Source organism: Trichoplax adhaerens, genomic scaffold (genome assembly GCF_000150275.1).
Source record: "Trichoplax adhaerens TRIADscaffold_2 genomic scaffold, whole genome shotgun sequence".
Classification (NCBI taxonomy): Eukaryota; Metazoa; Placozoa; class Uniplacotomia; order Trichoplacea; family Trichoplacidae; genus Trichoplax; species Trichoplax adhaerens.
In genome coordinates, this window is record NW_002060944.1 from 1026506 (window position 1) to 1042057 (window position 15552).

General features: G+C 34.8%; 3 protein-coding genes across 3 annotated transcripts; 2 read left to right on the top strand and 1 right to left on the bottom strand.

Moving 5' to 3' along the window:
* Positions 1 to 1821: 1821 nt before the first annotated feature.
* Positions 1822 to 8120, top strand: TRIADDRAFT_52961 (uncharacterized protein; the record flags this gene model as incomplete). Its single annotated transcript, XM_002109148.1, has 21 exons — positions 1822 to 1975; positions 2389 to 2467; positions 2783 to 2867; positions 3945 to 4000; positions 4287 to 4387; positions 4705 to 4819; positions 4940 to 5009; positions 5090 to 5163; positions 5237 to 5445; positions 5522 to 5739; positions 5996 to 6023; positions 6163 to 6269; positions 6329 to 6392; positions 6562 to 6637; positions 6784 to 6874; positions 6999 to 7065; positions 7230 to 7340; positions 7487 to 7539; positions 7610 to 7661; positions 7728 to 7806; positions 7937 to 8120. The coding sequence occupies 21 exons, from the start codon at positions 1822 to 1824 to the stop codon at positions 8118 to 8120; spliced, it is 2073 nt and encodes a 690-aa protein (XP_002109184.1).
* A 1913-nt stretch (positions 8121 to 10033) lies between these two features.
* TRIADDRAFT_52962 (expressed hypothetical protein) lies at positions 10034 to 11505 on the top strand (the record flags this gene model as incomplete). The annotated part of the gene is made up of 7 exons (XM_002109149.1): positions 10034 to 10036; positions 10158 to 10244; positions 10540 to 10647; positions 10776 to 10871; positions 10985 to 11108; positions 11217 to 11286; positions 11430 to 11505. The coding sequence occupies 7 exons, from the start codon at positions 10034 to 10036 to the stop codon at positions 11503 to 11505; spliced, it is 564 nt and encodes a 187-aa protein (XP_002109185.1).
* Positions 11506 to 13181: 1676 nt separating this feature from the next.
* TRIADDRAFT_52963 (uncharacterized protein) lies at positions 13182 to 14648 on the bottom strand (the record flags this gene model as incomplete). Its single annotated transcript, XM_002109725.1, has 3 exons — positions 13182 to 13556; positions 13765 to 13868; positions 14321 to 14648. The coding sequence occupies 3 exons, from the start codon at positions 14646 to 14648 to the stop codon at positions 13182 to 13184; spliced, it is 807 nt and encodes a 268-aa protein (XP_002109761.1).
* Between the last annotated feature and the right edge of the window lie 904 nt (positions 14649 to 15552).

Here is a 15552-nt window from a genome sequence, read left to right on the forward strand (position 1 = left end):
GTTGTAATATAATTGGGCTTGCATGCAATCATTGGAAAGCCTAATCAAAAGATAGGAGGCTTTCTTCATTTTATTTACTATTAATCAATTTAATGATGACTTTCATACATGCGCAAGTGGTATTTGCGAAATCAGTTGTTAGTGTTGGATGGCATCCTGACTGTAGTCTGTAAAAGCGTTTTGGCAATTTTTACAGGAATATTGACTTCAATTGATTGCCAATTTTTTTTCACGTCAGGCTTGAAGTAAAAGAAGTTGATAGTTCTTCTCTATGACCTATTTAGCTTGGCGATATTGCATACTGGCACTCTTGTATTCAATCGTGTCATCTGCAATCGGCGATCATACTGAGCTTTAGTGTTGGAGCATAGGTAACTAATAATTGGCCCCGAATTATCTAATTTAAGATGATTTTCAGGTCGTTTGATTTTTCTTTGGACTACAGAAAGTAGCGCATATACACTTCGCTATTTCTGAGCCGATAGTATATTGCAATAGCAATCAATAGCCATATATTTATCTACATAAGCATATCAGATAGTATATTGCAATAGCAATCAATAGCCATGCATTTATTTACATCAGCATACTATATATTACAGTATATGAAGACAGGAGAGTATTGTCAAAACTACAGTAGAATAGTAGTAATATTTGAAGAAACTGACTGGGACTAAGAAAAAGATTAACATCGTGAGAGCAGAGCAAGAAGTGCAATAAAGTAGCAAACTTATGAGAGAAGAATTACTCTTATTACGAGATTGAAGAAATTTCGATGTTCAATGCTAAGAAACATTTGATATCTTACATTCTAGTTCTTTCATTATAACTATTTTATTCCTCTACTTTCTTATACTGTACTTAAGCGTATGTTACAGTTGTTATAAATTCAACTCACAACCTGTCTTTACCTACTGCATTCAGATTATTGAGGTCTTTACGTTGTCTAGACTCATCTATGTACCAGACTTAAAATTGTATACTGGCTGGCTCTGTTTATGCATGAAGGTCTAAGACTGGGTAAACCTACATTGAGAATTGTAATATATTCTAGAGACTTAGCTTAAATGCTACGTTTTTCATAGCACAGGTATTTACATCAATATGCGTATACCAGTTTACAAAGTGTAGAGCAGAGTGTGTTGTAAAATAAAGCATTTTGTCCGTAAAAACTACAAAATGACTTAATGCATATAAAAATTCGTAAGAGAAATAATTTAAAAATATACCATTGGAGAGGCTAGAAAGAATGCTAGCTGAAAGTATAATTTTAATTAAGTAAACTACTCTAGTTTTAGAGAAACGAAGGTGCAAATATCGTGCATTACAGTCCTGTAGCGAGGTAGCAGTAATTTTCTAGTTAGCCTGCAGACTGGAAATAGCTTTGTCTACAGCTGCCACGACCTGTAAGTTGTGACTAGGGACTACTCAACTCAAAAATGTTCTCCTATATTAAAAATATATGGGACTTGTTAATACTGTAGATTCGTTGCCAGTCCCGTATATTTTTAGTATAAGAGAAAATTTTTGAGTTACGGCTTTGAGAGGAGAATTTTTAGTTACGTAGTCCCTAGTTGTGACACAAGGAGATCATATAAACTGAGTATACTCTACTGTACCTTGGTTGATCGAGTAAAACTACCTTGTAACCTAATATTAAGTAGGATTACTCTTTAAATATGAAATTCTGTGCTGATATAATCGTTCCATCTCTACTTTTTATCCTACAGATAATTCTATGATCAATGTGTATACTATTCTACTGTATTATCGGCATTTTAGCTCAATTGACGTAGTGAACCATTGGCGCGTCTGCCTAACATGAAATTGAGAAGGAAAGATCGAAATAATAAATTAGCAGTTTTAGCACAGCTCCAGCACAGCAAGATGTGCTATGAAATGCCAATTCGTCAGATTTGTCGTTCCGAGTCGGATCAGTTTTTAGAGAAGAAATATTTTTTAATCGGATTTCGGAGTGAGACATAGCATTTTGATGGACCTTTTACTGTACAGTGTGCAGTAAGAATGAATCACAAAATGAAAGAAATGTAGTGGTGCTGATGAAGAATACAGTAAGAATGAATCACAAATTCAAAGAAAGTGCATTTTGCTTTCATTATCCAGTATCTCTATGGCGCTGATGGAGAACACAGTAAGAATGAATGACAAAATGGAAGAAACTACATTTGCTTTCATTATCCAGTATCTCTAAGGTGACGATGAAGAACACAGTAAGAATGAAACTACGATTTGCTTTGCTATGGTGCTGATGAAGAACACAGTAAGAATGAATGACAAAATGAAACTGCATTTTGCTTTTTTATGGTGCTGACGAAGAATACAGTAAGAATGAATGACAAAATGAAACTATATTTTGCTTTTCTACAGTGCTGATGAAGAACACAGCAAGAATAAATGACAAAGTGGAAGAAACTATATTTTGCTTTCATTATCCAGTATTTCTATGGTACTGATGAAGAACCCAGTAAGAATGAATGACAAAATGGAAGAAAGTACATTTTGCTTTTCGATGGTACTGATGAAGGACACGGTAAGAATGAATGACAAAATGGAAGAAAGTACATTTTGCTTTCATTATCCTATATCTCTATGGTGGCGATGAAGAACACAGTAAGAATGAAACTAAATTTTGCTTTGCTATGGTGCTGATGAAGAACACAGTAAAAATGAATGACAAAATGAAACTGTATCTTGCTTTGCTACGGTGCTGACGAAGAACACAGTAAGAATAAACGACAAAATGAAACAACATTTTGCTTAGCTACGGTGCTGATGAAGAACACAGTAAGAATGAACGACAAAATGAAACAACATTTTGCTTTGCTATGGTGCTGATGAAGAACACAGTAAGAATGAACGACAAAATGAAACAACATTTTGCTTTGCTATGGTGCTGACGAAGAACACAGTAAAAATGAATGACAAAATGAAACTGTATCTTGCTTTGCTACGGTGCTGACGAAGAACACAGTAAGAATAAACGACAAAATGAAACAACATTTTGCTTTGCTACGGTGCTGACGAAGAACACAGTAAGAATGAATGACAAAATGAAACAACATTTTGCTTTGCTATGGTACTGACGAAGAACACAGAAAGAATGAATGACAAAATGGAAGAAAACTCCATTTTGCTTTCATTATTCCGTATCTCCATGGTGCTGATGAAGAAGATGACTGGAGAGTACAATACATTGTACTGCATCTACAGTATAATGTACTGTCAACACTGTACTGTATGGTGCTCGAACTGTACTGTAGACCGCTGAGTCAATGATGACAGGCCAATCTCTAGCATTGCGATATACTGTGGGGTACTGTTTGATACACCACTTGTAGAGTGTAGCATAAGCCTTAGAGCCAATGGATTACCCTAGTCTACCCAAAGTATTTCATTGAATCAATTCATTTGGCAAGAAAGAATAACATGGCTACTAAATCAGTCGTGATCGTATTGCCTAATGCAAGAAGAAAATCCATCAAAGTCAAGACTAATACCACTATTGCTGAAGTAAGACACTCTTTGAAATAAACAAATAGACTGAATAACACAATGAAACTTTCTTATCCTAAAACAATTATATCATTAAGTGTTTCGTCAATGTCGACGTTGTATTGATTGGACATGGTTGACATCGAAGTAATTAATATTGTGAGCAAATTGGATTAAATCGACTTGACGAATGGATAGCCACGTTAATGAAGTTTCAAAGTGTGCATGTTGTTTATTTTTCAACACAGAATCGAAAAGGGAAAACAGGAGTTTACTGCTATATAGCCATGATTAGCATGTTTCCATTAACTTGACAATAGATAATGATATCATTCTCTAACGTTAATCATGCTCACGCATGTTGACTACCACATTAAAATGGACCCTTGTCTATCCATTCTCATCATTGATTTTGTATTTATGGGTAACAGATTGTCGACAACATTTGCCTTAAAGAAAAGCTAAATTCATCATTCTACTCACTAAGGTAACTTGTTGTTCTGAATAAATGACTTTCTATCTGTGTGCACTGAGCTGTTAAATAGTAGAATAGTGATTGCTAAATGGAAGAGATGTTGCGCGCTAGTAGAATACCTCCTCTCGCAATAAACGCCAGATTGTTAGTGTATCCAAATCTTTTTCTACAAACATACTTAGATTGCGTATATAGTAGTTATTCCCCTCAATGGAATTTTATCAGTTATTGTCCTTTTTCTGTATTTTTTGTGCTAAAAATGTTGACGATGATCATGACTTTCTTACCTATTGGACAGATATCAAAGGAAACTTTTGCAAGAATCCATTACTTTTCTACACGCTAATCTACCTAATAATGTCTCACTTGAATTAATTAAGCTGGATAAGCCTAAAACTGGTAAATAAGTCAATACTGGTACCACTTTCAATGCATTCTATAGTACAGTACTACAGTACATTGCTACCTGTATGTCAATTCCATGTGTTAAAATAGAACAACAAAAGTTAAATAATTCTATACCATTCAATGGAAAACAACAAGCATGAATCAAAATATTAAATGATGACCTGCTTCGGTAGTAGTACGAAATGGTGATAAGTTCTCTTATCTAGATGATACCACTGCTACTAACCTTTGAATGGCACAATATATGCATGCATACCAATTGGCTCGGTTAATCATAGCTATTGACTAACATGCTAATATACTCTTAGATAACGAAATTACGGTTGCCTTGCAAGTTGGTGATGGATCGAGGCTACAACATTCCTTTCCAGCTTCAACATCATTGTGGGATATTATACAGCACTGGGAGAATCAGTATTCCAGGTATTCTTGCCCACTGCATATTGCTGCTAAAGTATTACTACAAATAGCTTCAAATCTTACTGATTTTTTACAGAAATTCAAGTCTTAAAAGTAATTGATTGACTATGACCTATTTTTTAGAAAGAATTTGCCCTCACTACTTACAACAGAAGCAAACAAAGTTATCTCGTGTGTTTACATGCACCAACAGGTGAACTCAGATTCTAATTGTTTCTAGTACAGATTTTTGTTTTCAATTTGGTAATCATTTCGCTGTACATTTATCTTTAGATCTCTGGTCGAAATGCCTTACAACGAACATTTTTGAGATCGTTGGGCTTGGATAGCGGAAGAGCAATTATCAGGTATTGCCGGATGAAACTACTTATTTTGACCTTCATGAACGATTTTAAAGCAAATTTCTCCATCTTACTTTAGATTACATTATCGAGATGGTCAGGACGAAGATAACCGTGAGCTTAATTCTGAAGTGGAAAGGACCTTTAATGTGACTAATACCGTTTCTGTGCCATCTGAACCAAGTGCAGAGGAGGAGGGAACAACCATAGAAACAAGTCAGATCAATGTAGAAGAGAGATTCACGAAAGTTCCTTCAAATCTGCCAGCTGCAAATATTGAAGCTTCAGGTAGTAAAATTTAAATTAGCATTTGTAATTATTTTAAACTAATTGAACTAAGCGAAATCTTAATTGTACTACCAAGGTTCAAGAATAACGCTGTCTCATCAGGCCGATGATCATCAACTTTCGGAAATAACTCCTCAAGAATTCACTTCTAATGTAGTTGAAAGCGATACTAATTCAGGCGCTTCTCATGCACCCGACATTCCATTACCGATGGAAACTGTGCCAGCTCCGATCGAATCAAAAGAGAACTCTCAATCAGACATTGGGGAGCCTGTAAATGATAATCCTATCAAAGTATAGTCTTGTAGTTGAAACTTGGTTTTACAGCAATAAATCATTTGTTTAGATATCTATCTGTATGTAATGCTAGCATGTAGAGTTTCGATCTAGCGGCTTATAAATTTGCAATAGTAGAATCTTTCTATGTTTGACTACAGTCATTACATAAATAGATGAATTAACAGTTTTTTACTCAGACTATTGCACAGCCGATTATTAATCTCTTTCAGGATTTTTAAATGGCATTTTTATTATTTTATAACCTATTTAGAAGAAATGGGTGACCGAAGGCAAGCCTGGTATGAGATTCTATATTTCTAGATCTATGCCACTTGATATAATTACAGCAATAGTGAAAGCTGATTAATTTAATATTGCGTTTCAATGTGGAAGTCATTTACGTTATTAATTTTAGACATTGATACCTTATTCTCACAGATGAAGACGTAAAACGCCGAAAGATCGATGATGATAACATACTTGGAAAAGATGGCAACTCTGGAGACATGAACAAAGTAAGTTTCGTCGTTGTATTAGGAGTGAAGGTAAATCTGTTGGAAAGAGCAACTTTTTTATGAGTATGATCTTATTTTTCGAACTCTAGGACGTAGACCTTTGTCCAGTGGTTTACCACCTAGATGACATTGAAGGTTTTGAAATCGATTCTGGTTAGTGTAGATATTTTGCTGATATCAAAAAATTATAGTAAATGTTTGGTTAAGAAGTTACGAACGTGTTATTATCATAGCTCTGTAAAATTTTGACATTGTACTGCAACCGAACATACAATAGATTGGCTTATTAATTTACCAACACATAATTAACTTATGAATTCAGAGGTATATTCTGACGATTTCTATGATGTTTCCGTTGATGACATTAAACAAATGCTTCAAGGATTACATTATACCAAGTATGTGGATATTTAAAATTTAAGAATACTCTTTACTTGTAACGTGACTTGTATGTAAATATGGGACAAAGCCTGATATATTTTATAAATGTAAATTAAGTTTTAACTAAGTTATGCAATCTTGGTACACTCAAATATTACCTCAGATCTCATTACTCGAACAAAGATCAGCAGATTCTTATGACTAAGGATTTACGAGATAAAAGAGCTTTGGAAAGTGCTCAAATTTACGATAAGGTATAAGTGGATACCAGTTAATAGCATAATAAATTTTGAAGATATTTCAACTGTACTATTTCGATTCGTAATGACACTTTGACTTCAAACACTTTCGTCATGACAGATATTTATATGATTTCAGGCAGCAATTCGTTTCTACTTTCCAGATAAGTTTGTGATACAGGCGTTTTTTAAAGTTTCTGCAAAATGTAAGTTTAATTATTGCATTAGTGGATCAGGAAAGATAGTCTGAGAAACTATACATGAACGTTATACAAGATTATATAGTATACTTGACAATATGCTAAGATAATTATAACCAGTTTTATACATTTTAACCTTTAATGAATGTGTTATATTTAAATATTTCAAGTGGAATATGTGTTGCGTACTCATTCGCTTGATACTTTATCGGATCTAGTAACTGAAGTTGAAAAATTTGTAAAATCAACACTGAATGATGTAAACATGCCGTTCTATTTATGTAAGTTCGTTGTTATACCAAATTAATATTTGCTTAAATGAAGTAAGGCAACTGTGAGGGCAATCTTACAGGTGTTACAACGCTTCTGTATTGTCATTGGATTTTATAGTATCTGGGAATTAAATATACTTTTATCATAAATTTAGATACTGCACCACCAAAAAGGATTTTAAATAAAAAGGATATGAGATTATATCAGGTAAAGCTATATCACTTTCGATTATCAGCGCCCAATGCAATGAAATGTTATAGTAACCAAAAATATTTAGGCTGGGCTGGTTCCTAAGGCTATCATTCATGTTGGATGTGATACGAAGCTAGGTAAATGAGCTATGCTTTAAACTTTAAATTCTGTGTTGCCTAAATATTTGACTCATTAAATTGTAGATAGTTATTTAGCCCCGCAGTACCTTGATATGCGCGTAAATCCAAACTCTCCTGGTCTGTTAAGAGATGTGGACATTAGGTTGTTGATATAGTTGGATGATGCTGTTATATATTGTCTACAACATTAACTGTTCTGTTTTCTTCCTTTTTTGTATTCCTTTTGGACTTGCTCTGAAATATCGTTATTTATTTTATTCCTATTACTAAAGCAGAAAAACTCAAGCAAGTGATAGTGGATTAGATGCAGCATCTAGTAAAATTAGTGAAAAATCTAGAGCAGATAATATCAAGAAAGGAGTAGAAACTAACGAAAAACAACAACAAACACGAAATAAAGATAACAAAGATAGAAAGGTTCCAAGATGGTTCCAAATTGGTAAAAACAGTTATTAAATTACGTTGTAGAATTTCTATGTTTGGATCATGACCGTAACTTTGTACTGTAATCATTTATATCTTTCACTTTTATTAGTAGAAATTTAAATTTAGAGCAGCATGTGTGATACAGAATTTTTTTATGATAGGAAATAAATAATACATTCCATGGAGTACAGCCAGTGAACCGTTTTGGAAGGAAATTTTAGCCTTTACTCACTTGATCTTTTTTATCCATTTAATTATCAATGCAATGCAATAATAAATTCTGTAATTATACTGCGTGTGAATTGCTTATTCTGAATTATTTGCTTGCTAGTGTGCTAATTGCAATTTTGTAAAGCTTTTAACTTTGTGGAATAAGCGAAAATACAGCTGCAAGTATATTATTTTTCAGGTGTACTATAGCCTGTAATATTCTCTGTATTTGAGGCAGTAAGAATTTGTAAATGTTTCTATTTTATAACCGTACCTCTAACTTTGATGTACAGAATTTGGAAATAAAATTTCTAGCATATAGCTTATTATGACTAGTATTTCACTTCGTGTAATGTGCTTTATGGTTTAAAGCATTGTAATATGTACTGTTTAAAAAGTAGTTGAATACGATATATCGAAGATGATTCCTGACACAGTATGTACTTGGTAGTCTCTGTTATATATGCGTGCATTCATGTATCGCTTATGGAAAAAATGTACGGCGTTTGTAGACTCAATGTATGAGCATCTAAGACAATGTTCTAGCATTGAATCAAACGTTTGTATCTTAATGGTAAATTTATTTTATGTATAGGATTATAGGATTACTTTACCAATTTCATTATCCAATTCGTAAGTTGGAAATACTGTAGCTAATTGTATCATTTATCGGGCAGATTTGCTAGACGATACATATGCCTTAGCAGAATTACCACCGATATAACAATGAACTTCTGTCATTAAATGGTTTCGATGTTTGGATATTGTTGTCGATCGTTGGATTTATTTCCCAACTAAAAGGATTCTGCAAATAGATTAAGCATATAACTTATTGTAATCTTGATGCTAGTTTATGTTAATGTAAAGAAAGCAGAACGGATATAATCCTACTGTATACCAAGTTAAACATAAGATGTTTAAATGGTATTTAATCTTGGGTTAAAGCGTGCATCAAGGGAAATAAATAAAAATTATATACGAATATACATTAATCAATTAGTTAATTCATACTGTTACAATATTGGTATCCCTAGAAAATGAGTTTCCGTTAAGTAAAGGAAGCACAACGGATATAATCATACTGTATACCAAATTAAACATAAGATGTTTAAATGGTATTTAATCTTGGGTTATAGTGTGCATCAAGGGAAATAAATAAAAATTAATTATATACGAATATACGTTAATCAATTGATTAATTCATACGGTTACAATATTGATATCCCTAGAAAATGAATTTCCGTTACTTATTTATGTTTCTATACTGCACAGTGTACCCTAGAGACCCTTACACTTGTAGTATAATTCTAAGATTTAGAAATGTAATTTTACCCAAAATGTCATCAATGAACGTACTACTGTACCGTAGATAGAAAAGTGGACATTCTGCGCATGCTCATATTTACGCTGTATGTATGTATGTACCGTACTGTGCTTACGAGCGTTACTGGAAGTCAGGTCTAACTGGAACTGCATGACATGGACTGTTCAGTACAGTACCAGTGTACCGCAAGGACTGTACAGTACTGTACTGTACTGTTCTGTATACAGTTGTACAGGATCTCTTATGCATGGAGTACAGTACCTAATAGGGCTGTGTACAGTATATTGTACTGTAGCAGCCATGGAGGTGGTCCGGCTATGGTCAGTACTGCGCCTGCCCAAAAATGCGATGCCATAAAGCAGTGGTTTCTGGGAAAGTGGCTTTCTTCTAGCTTAGCAGGTCGAAAAAGATGGTGAGTACAGCGTGATCGTTAAATAGTATCTACAATTTATCCATTCAATCCTTATTAAAATACTACTTGTACTGAATCATTTTAGTCAAACTATTGACGTTCTTGTTATAAACCACGATAGGGTGTCGATCTCGATCATAACAAGTTTAAGAAAACGGTTCGAAAAGAACCACAAAGCAACAACGTTTACATACGATTGCTAGTCAAGGTAAGCATTCCATCGACGTTACACCGTCTAGGATTTAAAGGATGTCAATATTTCACTAGTGGATTTATTCATAATATATTCTGTTACAGTGCGACAAACGATAAGTTTGATAGCGGTTGAGTGTGTCGTGCTTTAGTAGATACAGTCGTTTTCTATTTCCATGTTGTAGTTAAAGTTTTCCAATGATTTCGTCCATTTTCTTCTAGTGTTAGTACATCAAATTATCACTGCAAGTAATCATAGAAATGTATAACTTGTATGAATGTATTCAATTTTTCTATGCTTAATTGAATAGTTGTACCGATTCTTGGCTCGACGTACGGAATCTCCGTTTAACAAAGTTGTTCTTAAGCGTCTGTTCATGAGTAGAAGACATCGTGCACCTATTTCAATAGCCAGAATTGTATGTTGTAATATACTCTGTAAATGATATTATTTCTTTTGGTCGATTTGACGTATATTTCGTACCAATACTGCATCAAGTAATATTAGAGACTTTTCCTCATGTGAACTGACTATTCCTGTATTTAGCTTCGTAAAATGAAATCGTATGATAGTAACAAGATCACTGTTGTTGTGGGAACGGTTACCAATGATATTCGCGTATTAAATTTACCAAAAATGAAGGTTAGTGGTAGTTTAATGGATCGGCGTTCCATTGGATATTATGAATTTCAGATAAGGACTACTTTAACTAATGGAGATTTTTTATGTTCCAAATTGGATTATTTCTGGATTAGATATGTGCTTTACATGTGACGGAAGGTGCTCGTGAGCGTATACTCAAAGCTGGCGGAGAGATCTTAACTTTTGACCAACTCGCTTTGCGTGCGCCTAAAGGACAAAATACCGTGTTATTGCAAGGTATTGAAATACTATGCAATTATCGTAATGAATCGATATGAGTATATACTACTTTACTAAGTAGCATCTGTGGACGTCGATATTAATCCCTTGTGATCTTATCAATAGGACCTCGGCATGCCAGAGAAGCCCAGAAACATTTCGGACCTGCACCTGGTGTACCTCACAGTCACGCTAAGTAAGTGTAAAGAACTAGATGCAGTAAATAGTATTTTACTAAAAGAATTAAAAGGCTTTAAGACGAGCTCATGACCTGTAATATGGTGTACTTGCTCTGAATGCAGATAAACTTGTTACTAACATTTTGATTATTTTTATTAGACCCTATGTACGAAGCAAAGGGCCTAAATTTGAAAGAGCTCGCGGTAGGCGCAGAAACTGTGGATATAGATCTTAGTGGAAAGGACAGCCAAATGTGGACATTGTACTTATTGATTCATATAAAATTGGCTCAAATAATGTAATAAAGACCGTAAACATTGTTATTGCACACCGATGTCTTCGGCATTTTATCTTAATTACCGAATTTGTATGTGCAAAATAAAAGAAACGAGCGTTTATTTGGAAGAGTTCTTCATTTATTGTTGGGTCTAGCTAGATATCGAATTTAGCTATGGATTTAGTATTAATGGTAAAGTGAGATTTCTTATGATAATTTTGGCTTCCGTGTTGTAACTATCGAACATCGCTATATTGACTACAGATAGCTGTAGTTGCAGTAATCGTTGCTCATAAATATGCCAGTGCTGTAGAAACTGCCGAAACTAACAAGTAGATGATAGTAATGTGAACTTGTCAGATCATATGTTAGTCATGCCAAGAGTACTAGGAAGTGCTATGCTGTAGAAGAATGGTAATGAATTACTTTTATCATGCATGTGGTCTGTGCAGTGGCGGAATGAATTTAAGCAGGGACTTCTCTAAAAGTCCCTGATTTAAAAGTCAAATTCACCTATAATTATGATTATTATTAAGAGTACTCTTGCGGTACTGTAGCAATGTCGTTGTATTATCTATTTTAATTTAAGCAACGAAGGGTGTGAGGGAAAGCTACTAGATTATATTGGTTGTGTAATGAATGAGATGTCAAAATTTTAAGAAGAACGTTGGTTATCAGGATTTTATAGCAGTAACAAGTACATTATGATGTCGCTGCAATTTTACTCGTATATTCATTTCGAGAGCTATGTTTGACTATTTACCCCTTTACCACAATAAATGTAGACTAAACAATGCCATCTTGATGAAATTTCCTTTCACTCTTAGCTTCAGTCCATAGTTGAATGTAGTTAATACTATATATCAATTTATTATACTTTGGCTTTGTCTGAATTCACCTAGGCTTTTTCGCTCAGTTTTGTATAAGATTTAACAAAATGTTACTTTTACGCGTATAGCACTTTTGGTAACGTCTGAAATCTACCTAGGCTTACTTTTTTTGCTAGGTATCGACATTATATCCACTGGACCAAGGTTTCGTTAATCTGCTCTGCAACGAAGTAGCCAATTATAAGTTTTTATCGTAAGCTATGCAAGAGATGTGCATCGCGTGGAAACACAAGTGTAAATACGTGCTTCTCTGAATTTTTATTTAATCTAGACGCTGAAATTATTCGATGACAATTGCAAAGCAAAATGTCTTTGTTTCATTTTTAATAATAATTATAATGATTGCCACTGATAGAAAAACGACCGACCATATTTACATATAAACAACAAGAAAAAGTTAAATTGTCAATAGGTAACAATGATTCGTACTAATATAAAAATTTTAATTTAATTTCGAAAGATTAGCGACAACCTGTATATCAGTAAAGATTTTAGCAACGCGTATAACACTATAAATGACTTTTCACATTACTAGTACCGAAATACAGTACGTAATTACAGTAATTACACTATCCTGCTGGATTACAGGAATCCTACTGAGTTATATAACAAGCCGCTGCTCATTAGAGATTCTGAGATTTTGTACGACAGCACTGTACATTAGTAGCGTTGATAAATTACTGACAATAATTTAAAATTTACCGAGAACAATAACATTATACTCTTATTTAAATCGTAATTTACTTAATCGACATTAGCTAAAGATGCCATTACGATATTTTCACCCCTTAGGTAAACCTGGTGTAAATATCTTCTGACAATGATGAATGATTGATCAGTTTTGATAACATCTTCTGTTATATCAAAGTTCTTTATACGCCGAAATTGATCCGTTCCAGTGACTTTATATTGGAGGGCAGATTTCAACGAGCAGGCATGAATACCCTTCAAGTTTGAATAATTTTCACTGGATGGATCATTTGCGAGTAGGTGTAAAACAGCCGCAGCGGTACTGTCATGACTCGCAGTTTCGGCTAATACTTTACTTGAATTTTTTCCACCGGCAGAACGCATGAAATAATGTGGCAACGTGTAAACTTCGTCTACATCTACTAGGACCTGAGTGTTGTACGTAGAATCGCAAGTGTATGTTAGTTCATTAGTTATCATTCAGAATTATTTGCGATACTTGTGTGTAGACGATAATGCATCATATTCATTGCATTCCAATTTTAAATTTGACTGTAATATTGGTAATAGAAAGAATGTATATGTACTACACACTGGAGTTAATATACAACCGATCATGCTACGCAGGATGACTTACGACATTCATGTGCTTGTCGAAAGCAGCAACAAAACCACGGCAAATTCCTCGAAGTTTATCATAGCTACGAGTCCAAATGTGTACCGATTTCCTTTCATTTAACGCTGTATACAGTATGCTAAAAGGTCCGCTTGATAAAACTTTTTGTATGCATGGTAAAGAATCACAAAAGATATTGTATTACAGCAGTGCAAGCAATGCAAGGGCAGCGAATCTTGATGGTATAATAAATTACAATAGCACTCGTCTATGTGTATCCAATTGTAAGGTACTGACTGTATCAACGTGCAATGTTTGCAATTGCATAGGATATCAATTGCAAGATATTTGCATTACTTTAAGAATGAGTTGAAATTTCGATTGCAAGAATTACAAGCAATATTGCTATCAGGTTACAAGGAATAGCAAACATGAATCACACAATTTGGACGCGTGTAAGCCAAAATTATGACTATCCTTCTGATTATTGAGCAGTAATGACGTTTTGCGATATCGATGCTAGCTAGCTAGATTGTCACTAATCGAATTTGCATCTTGTATAAATGTGTCTACATACGTTTCATTCTTTCAAGGACATTTGGCTTGGCTTTATTTTTGAGTTTCTTTTCTTTATTAACAGTACGTGCACTCTTTGTTGCAATGTCGTTGATCTTGATGCCTTTTCTAGCCGATTTAGCAGCAGCAGCGGCTGTTTTAGGAGGCTGATTGCTGGCGCTCGCTCGATCAGTCTTGCGATTTGTTTGCCTTTGAACGGCTGCCCAATACGAAGCTAGATTGTCATAAGGTTGTATATCATCACACGGTGGCTTTAAATCTTTCGTGTAAAGTGCTTTCAAGGCATCAAATTGATCCGATGCAAAGTCTAAGGTAGGATCTCTTTCCATTCATTCGCATCGCTATTCGTTTCTCAGCAGAATTTGGTACCTGCAGGCTAGCTGTAGACTGCTCTCGGATGATTTCGCGTGTAGAAATTACGGGACTTTCTCTGCACTGTACTGTACTGTACAGTGAACATACAGTATTGTTACAGTACTTTGTACAGTACTATACTGTACAGTACTGTACTGTACTGTACTGTACAGTACAGCACATCACGATCGTGGTTCAAGCTGGTTTGAGGTGCTCTACAGTATGGTACAGTACTGTACAGTACAGTACAGCACATCACGATCGTGGTTCAAGCTGGTTTGAGGTGCTCTATAGTACAGTACTGTACAGTACAGTACAGTACAGTACAGTACATCACGATCGTGGTTCAACCTACAGTACAGTGCTGTACAGTACAGTACAGTACTGTAGTTTGACGTGATCTACAGTACTGTACAGTACAGTACAGTACAGTACTGTACAGTACAGTACTTCTATCAGTACGTACTGTAGAATTGGGCCCAAAACTTCCGGGCGACCGTCCGAATTGTGCTGTACAGTGTACAGTACATACATACAGTACTTTATTGTATTGTACCGTCCGAATTATGCTGTACAATACATACTGTACAGTTGCGTACAGTACAGTATACCCTGTACAACCTACCGTACCGTTACGTACTGTACTGCAGGCGTGTGACATGTCACTGCTGAAGTGCCGACCGATACACCACACCAAGTCAGATGTCACTGCCAACTGAATGAATTGACACGACCAAACGGGTGAGGTCAGACGACTCCGGTTGAAGGGTTCAAAGTTCATACTGTACCAAGGCTTCTGTACATACAGTACAACTACTGTCAAGAATTCAGTGAGAAAAGGCACAAGACCACCTGAGCCTACCAAAGTCAGTCACCACC